The sequence below is a fragment of the Lactuca serriola genome, chromosome 2 (assembly GCF_051521515.1).
Source record: "Lactuca serriola cultivar US96UC23 chromosome 2, Lser_US96UC23_V15, whole genome shotgun sequence".
NCBI lineage: Eukaryota > Viridiplantae > Streptophyta > Magnoliopsida > Asterales > Asteraceae > Lactuca > Lactuca serriola.
In genome coordinates, this window is record NC_136409.1 from 192,762,885 (window position 1) to 192,770,790 (window position 7,906).

Below are 7,906 nucleotides of genomic sequence, written 5' to 3' on the forward strand. Positions count from 1 at the left end.
AAAATTGGAAATCAAACCAAAATTGGAAATCAAACCATTGATCATGAAAAAAAATATGAAAATATACTTAAAGCAAAACAACCTAATTCTGAGACAAACAAGTAGATACGATTAGATATATTCGAATGGTTCTAATTAAATTGCTTGTCTTTGACATACTATTTATTACGTAATTTGTAAGTTGTAACAAAATTCCGGGTCAACAAATAAGCTATAGATGCACGTTGATGAAGCTTGGTAGAACTAGATGTCAAAGGTTGAGTTTCTAGAAACAAACGACTTCAAATCGGGTGGTTATGTGTCCTTCTCGTGGACTAAAAATATTTTTCTTTACAACTCATCTTCGGAGGTATCTTATTTTGTTGCAAATTGATTAAATGATCATTGAGTTTCTAGATTTTTAATATATTTTGACAAAAGGACTCCCTTTTACTTTTAGATTTTTTTTTTCATATTATCTTTAATTATAATAAGATTGTCATCAAAAAGTGACAAATTTTAATACTTTATTTATAATTTATAATGGGTATTTTTGGACATGGAAATAGAGATGGAAATAGAGAAGCTATGTACTTTTATTCCAATAAAATGAACAAATTGTTTGTATTGTCCAATTAGATAGAATGATTTGTTAGTGTAGAATAAGTGGATCATTCTATTTAACTGATAATATTTAATTGATAGTACAAACAATTTGTTTCATTTTATTGGAAAAAATTGTACATTCCTTCTCTACTTCAATTAATTCCATGTGTGCTGATCATAGGATGGGTTCGATATGGGTCTTCATGATAGTTTAGTTTATTTTTTATTATTATTATTATTATTTTTTCAAATAGAATGAATCATTATTGAATGAACTTTGTTTCTTTCCATTTTATTAATTTTCATTTTTAGTAGTGGGTATTTAAAAAAAGTTATGATACAATAAATATACTTACAATATGGTTTTTAATTTTTAGTTAAATAATTTTATAATAACATCATATTGTAAATAGCATACACCATGACATCATATCATCTTCACACCATAACATATTAATAGCAACAAGGCATATAATAACACCATATAATAATTAACTATATCATTGCACCAAATACTACAAATAACATCATATATTTAATTTATACAAGAATAAAGGTGAATGGAATGGTTTGCTTCAGACACCAGAGGCGAAATAAAGATTGAGGTGATTCGATTTTGGTCTTGCAAACGTTTGTGTTGTACGTTTGTGTGTCTGCAGATTACATGTTACATGTAGTTAGGTGGATCTTTCTTTCATTGTCGCCTTTCAAAGTTGGAATGTCATGAGTGTTTCTTGGTGCTCCTAATCGTTTATGTAATCATAGAAAAATATTAAGGCAATATATAGTTAATTTATGATTTTTAATTTTAATTTTAGTCATTTTAGTGATTTTTGTAAGGATTTTTCAATAATGCTATGTAAAATATATAACAAGTTGAAAGCTTATATTAATAATATTTGATTCCATGCATGTCTTTTAGTTTGTTTATCATGTTAAAAGGAACTTTAAATTTATTTAAAGTATTTGCAAGTGGAGTAATGCATACTAGTATAATGTATTGTTCTGGTGAGAAGATATTGATTGCCATTAGTACATAATTGAAAAACAAAGAGAAGTTGTATTAGATTTACCTAAACAGCTTTACAATATAAATAAATTTAGGGAAAACTGCAATAAAGTCCCTATATATTGGTATCATAATCGATTTAGTTCCTATATATTTTTTTATTCAATTAAGTCCCAAATACCGGTAATCGTATTCAATTTAACCCTTTGACCAGGTCATCAACAGGTCATCCAACTTTCAAAAATTATATTTTTGGCCCAAATTTCAAAATTTATTACAAATTTGGTCCAAAATTTACACTTTTGGCCCAGTTTTTAAATTTTGTTATAAATTTGGTCCAAACTTTACCCTTTTTGCCCAAGTTTTATAATTTTATTATGAATTCATCCTAACTTTAGTTTTTTTTTTACAACTTTTTTTCTCAAAGAATTGTTTCTAATATGTTTTTTCTTTATAAAATCATATTTATACAAAAAAAAACGTATTTTCACTTAAAAATCTTATATTTTCTATATAAAAACATTTTTAAAAAGTTTTTTTATATGAAATATCTAGTTATAAAAATAAATATTTATTAAGTATATAAATACACAAATCTGTTTTTATCAAAAAATGTATATAAAAATGTATTTTACAAAAAAAAAAATGTATACAAACACCTATTTTATCTATATTTTTTTTATAAAATATTGTTTGTTTACATTTTTTTTATAAAAACTTGTTTGAATAATTTTTTATATAATACGTGTTTGTATACATTTTATAAAATGTATACAAATGATTTTATAAAAAAAAATAGATACACACCTATTTGTGTGCATATATATATATATATATATATATATATATATATATATATATATACACACACACACACACACACACAAAGATGATAGGTGTTTGTATACATTTTTTTTTGTAAAATACGTTTTTGTATATATTTTTTTTATAAAAACGGTTTTGTATATATTTATATACTTAATAAATATATATTTTTATAACTAGATACTTCATATACAAAAAAGGTTTTAAAAAAAGTTTTTATATAGAAAATATAAGATTTTTAAGTGAAAATACGTTTTTTTTTGTATAAACATGATTTTTTAAAGAAAAAACATATTAGAAACAATTCTTTGAGAAAAAAAAAGTTGTAAAAAAAAACTAAAGTTAGGATGAATTCATAATAAAATTCTAAAATTTGGGCAAAAAGGGTAAAGTTTGGACCAAATTTGTAACAAAATTTAAAATTTGGGCCAAAAGTGTAAAAATTGGACCAAATTTGTAATAAATTTTGAAATCTGGGCCAAAAATATAATTTTTGAAAGTTAGATGACCTGTTGACCGGGTCAAAGGGTTAAATTGAATACAATTACCGGTATTTGAGACTTAATTGAATAAAAAATAAATATAAGAACTAAATCGATTATGAGACCAATATATAGGGACTTTATTGCAGTTTTCCCATAAATTTATACTAATTAACAAAGTTATATATATTTTTTATTTACTGTAGTCTCAAAATTCTTGATATATAAGAAAGTTTGTTCATTTTAATTTATATAGCCTTGCCAAGAAATTTCAACTGATCCGTATCATGTTTTATTGAAATATAGCATATATTAATCTTATTTTCAAATGTTAAACACAAACAAAAGAATAGTTTTGAAATGTAAATTGCTTTATGAAAAAAAAATCATAAAAGAATGTAGATGGGCTAATAGTTTCTGGGCTTAATAATGGGCCGGTGGTTGCGATAAAGAATTAGAAGCCGAAAGATTGAGGACCCGAAATGTAAAAGAGGAGAAGTTGAAGGACCGAAGATAATGTCTTTTGTTATTATTGATAAAAAATTGCAACAAAGGGATAATCCACATTACAATTTACCTACTTTACACAACAGCCACATCCCCCATAGCCATGATGTTCTCAATCAGAGTCCCATGATTAATCAACACCCTCCCTGCAACCAAAGCCGAATTCTCAATTGCAGATCGTGCCACCTTCGCCGGATCAACAACTCCGGCCACCACCAAATTCTCATACTTATCACTCACCGCGTTATACCCCATCTCCCATTCCCCTTCCTTCACCTTCTCCACAGCCACCTCACCATCAATTCCGGCGTTCTGTGCAATCAATGATGCCGGTGCCACAATCGCCTTTTGAATAATATCCGCACCCAAACGTTCATCCGCATTATCAAGCGTTTCCTTAATACCAGGAACTAATGTCGACAGATGGACAAATGCAGCACCACCTCCAGGGACTATTCCTTCTTTTATTGCTGCAAATGTCGCGTTTTTTGCATCCTCGAAAAGGGTTTTCTGGTCTGCTATTGCAGTACCTACTTTTATGATAGCGACCTTGCGGGATAAATTCGCGATTCGTTTTGCTAGTTCATCAGAATCGTAGACCGAATCTGTTTCGGATAATTCTTTCTTGATTTCAGAAATTCTCGACTCGATCTTATCTTTAGATGCACTATCAGCACTGATGGTGGTTGAGCTTTTGCTGACTGTGATCTTTTTAGCCCTTCCAAGCTGCTCGACCGATAAGTTTTCGATAAGCAACCCCGACTCACTCGATAGGTACTTAGCTCCTAAATAAATTTAAGACCAAAACAAAGATTAGCAAACATACAGTTTTAAGATTAGCAAACAAAGATTACCTGTCATGATGGCGATGTCTTGAAGGAGGGCTTTTCTTCTTTCACCAACTCCAGGTGCTTTAATGGCAGCGACCTTGAGGTCGCCTCGCAATTTGTTTACAACAAGGGTGGCTAAAGCTTCGCCAGTGACATCTTCAGCAATAATCAACAAAGGACCACCTAACTGATTTCTTTTCTCCAACAATGGGGTTATGTCTTTGTTTGAAGATATGTTTTTGTCTGTGACCAACACTCTGGCGTTCTCGAATTCGACTGTTAATTTCTCAAGGTCAGTAACAAATTGTATGGAGATGTATCCTCTGTCAATCTGCAAAATAATGGAGAAAATTAAATGGTTGATGATACAACACAGACAGAGTTGTTGAATTTGTCATTGACTGATGATCTAGTTTGAATTAATACTACATACCACCATTCCTTCTTCAACATCAACAGTTGTCTCCAAGGAGGATGACGATTCGATGGACAACTCACCATCTAGTCCAACCTTGTCCATGGCATCAGCAATGGTGGTTCCGATATCATCATTTCCAACAGACAACGATGCAATGGCTTTGATATCATCATGACCTTTAACAGGTGTGGCTTTCTTTTGAAGCTCCTGAACCAGAGCAGCTACAGTTTTGTCAATGCCTTTCTTCACTGAGACTGCATTAGCACCAGAGGTGACACTTGCGATACCGAGTTGGATTATTTCACGTGCAATAACCGATGCGGTTGTTGTCCCATCACCAGCTGACTCCTTGGTTTTGCTTGCAACCTATGAAACAAAACTTCAAAGTTGTCAAAACAAATTGTAGAAAAGATAAAGCACATGTATACAATAATCTTTAGTAGGGTCAAAGTTAATTAGTCAAACCTCTCTAATAAGACTAGCGCCAGCGTTTTCATTGGCATTGGGTAGCTCAATAGAACTGCCAATTGAAAAGCCATCACTTACAATCTTTGGGGCACCACCATCTTTCACAATCACAACATCCCGTCCTATACAGAATAAGAATGGCAATATTATGAAATTTTGAAAATGACGCTTGCTGTAACCAACTAGTGCTCGTTAACCAGAAATTCATAATCGAAAATTTAAATTTAAATTAAAGAGCACTTAATAAACCATTAACGACTGATTGGTTAAGACAATAATAATGATAAGTAGTGATGATATGATACCTTTAGGGCCAAGACTAAGAGCAACGGCATCGGCAAGTATATTGAGACCGGCCTGTATACCCGCTCTGCCACTCTCATCATAGGCAAGACCGTAAGCCTGGGCGCGAACCGAGAACCGGCGAAAATGAGATTGCTTCATCTTCGGCGCAATCCGGAATTGACTAACACCTCCATTACCATTTCTCAGTCTCCCCTGCTGCTGTTGCTCATAACAACAGAATCCCACATAAATAACACACATAAAGATGGAACGATCAGATTTAACTCGAGTTTATACAAGAACATACCTGTTTATAGGAAGAGATTATAGAAGCTGTAGAAATTGCATTAGCAGATGCCATGAGAGAGTTGTTGAGTCGTAGATAAGAGCGAGGTGTTAGAATGGTGTTGTAGCAAAGAGTGAGGGTTGGGTTTTATGATGGAGTGAGAAGGGGCTGCAGAAGATTCGATTATCTTCCATATCCAGATCTGGTTGTTGACTTGTTGCCAGCGTTTTAATATGGAGTGATAAACGCGGTATTCGATCATCTTCCATATCCAGATCTCATATCTCATTCCAGCTCCCGAGATTGACAAATTGTGATTATATGATTGGGTTATTGGCTTGTTGCAAGGGTTTTAAGATGGAGGAGGAGCTTCAACAAGATTAAATCATCTCCATATCCAGATCTCATGGGATCTCACATTGTGTAGATTGACCATTTGGGATTATATTATTGGCTTTGTTGCATGGGAGTGAGATTCGATGATCCCCATTCCATATCCATGTGGACCATATCCATATCTCAGATCACAACTCCCGATCTCCCATATGTGTAGAATGGCAATTTTTGATTATATTATTGGATTGTTGCCACGATTTTAAGATGGAGTGAGAAGAATCATCATATCGCGATATCTATATCCAGCTCCGGCTCCAACGCTCTCCCATCTTTGTGATTATATTACGGTTATCTTTAAAAAAAAAAAAAAAATCTCATCGTCAAATGACTCACATCTATCACCGTCACTTTTAACACTACCATCTTACAATACTATCAAAATTCAAAACTGATGACCTAAAATAAAAATTAAATTGTTATTATTTTAGACCTAATTTAGTAATTTCCTTATTTAGTTAAGATATTATGTTAAATTTCCTTAAATTCAACCTAAAATTAGCAAATCGACCCAAATTAGCAAGGATTTTCGACATTTATGAAAATCTTGTTTTAGCATAAGCCCAACTACATAAATGTGAGTCATCTACAAAAATATGTCAAAAGTCTATTTTTCTGGAAAGGGCTAATGTCATAAAAACCTTCAAGTTTTCAGGGTTTTGTCGGTTTTGCCCAAAGTTGAATTTTATGTCCGTTTTTACCCTAACATTTTCCAAAAAATGTTCGGTTTTACCTTTTTACCGGTGATAACAGATTACCATTATATTAACTTCGCAAAAAAAAAAAACCCTTAAGTTTTCAGTTTTTTTATGTTTTTACCCTTAAGTTTATAATTTTTAACACTTTAACCTATGTATTTTTTTCATATTATACGTATTCAATCAGAGAAATCATATTTATAAACAAAATTTTTTTAATTAAATATTGAATTTACATTTTTTAATGTTAATTCATTATATATATATATATATATATATATATATATATATATATATATATATATGTGTGTGTGTGTGTGTGTATGAGTTTTTTTTTCTTGGATAAACCATTTAAGATGTAAAAAAACAAATTAATATGTTTTTAGAACTAAAAATACATATTTTTATGTATTTAAACATATACATATCAATAAAAAAACCTGTTCATTCATAAACATGTTTATATAAGTATATACATATATTTTTAGAAGTGTAAATATGTATTTTGATATATGTTTTTTTTAAGTATAAATATATTTTAGAAGTATAGATACATATTAATATATAAAAATATAAAAATATGTATTTATACTTCTAAAAACTATATCTATAAAATAGATATTCATAATTCTAAAAGTATTATTTATCTTTTTAAATGGTATAGCCATGCAAAAACACAAATACACACAATCAAACAAATATATATATATATATATATATATATATATATATATATATATATATATATATATACATACAAATACAATATTTAATTAAATATTTTTTCGTATATAAATACGATTTTTCTGCATGAATATGTATATTATGAAAAAAATATACTTAGGGTAAAAGTGTAAAAAAAATTATAAACTTAAGGGTAAAAACGCAAAAAAATGGTAAACCTAAGGGTTTTTATGCGAATTTAATATAATGGTAACCTGGAAAACCTGTTATCACCAGTAAAAGGGTAAAACCGAACATTTTTTCGAAAATATTTGGGTAAAAACGGACATAAATTTCAACTTTGGGCAAAACCGACAAAACCCTAAAAACTTGAGGATTTTTATGACATTAACCCTTCTGGAAAAAAAAAGTATTGTCATGTCAAGTGGAAAACAAA

At 30.1% G+C, this 7,906-nt stretch overlaps 1 protein-coding gene across 2 annotated transcripts; it reads right to left on the reverse strand.

The window, feature by feature from the left end:
* Positions 1 to 3,400: 3,400 nt before the first annotated feature.
* Positions 3,401 to 6,327, reverse strand: LOC145087903 (ruBisCO large subunit-binding protein subunit alpha-like). Of its 2 annotated transcripts, none has more exons than XM_079026009.1 (6): positions 5,717 to 6,327; positions 5,430 to 5,625; positions 5,122 to 5,246; positions 4,672 to 5,022; positions 4,263 to 4,569; positions 3,401 to 4,193 (listed from the first exon to the last, which is right to left on the reverse strand). In XM_079026009.1, exons 1-6 carry the CDS (start codon positions 5,768 to 5,770, stop codon positions 3,484 to 3,486), a joined length of 1,743 nt encoding a protein of 580 aa, XP_078882135.1. In that variant the 5' UTR covers positions 5,771 to 6,327; the 3' UTR covers positions 3,401 to 3,483. The 2 variants fall into 2 exon arrangements, with proteins under 2 accessions (XP_078882135.1, XP_078882134.1); XM_079026008.1 differs by having other exon boundaries at positions 5,430 to 5,628; positions 5,717 to 6,325.
* Positions 6,328 to 7,906: the final 1,579 nt, after the last annotated feature.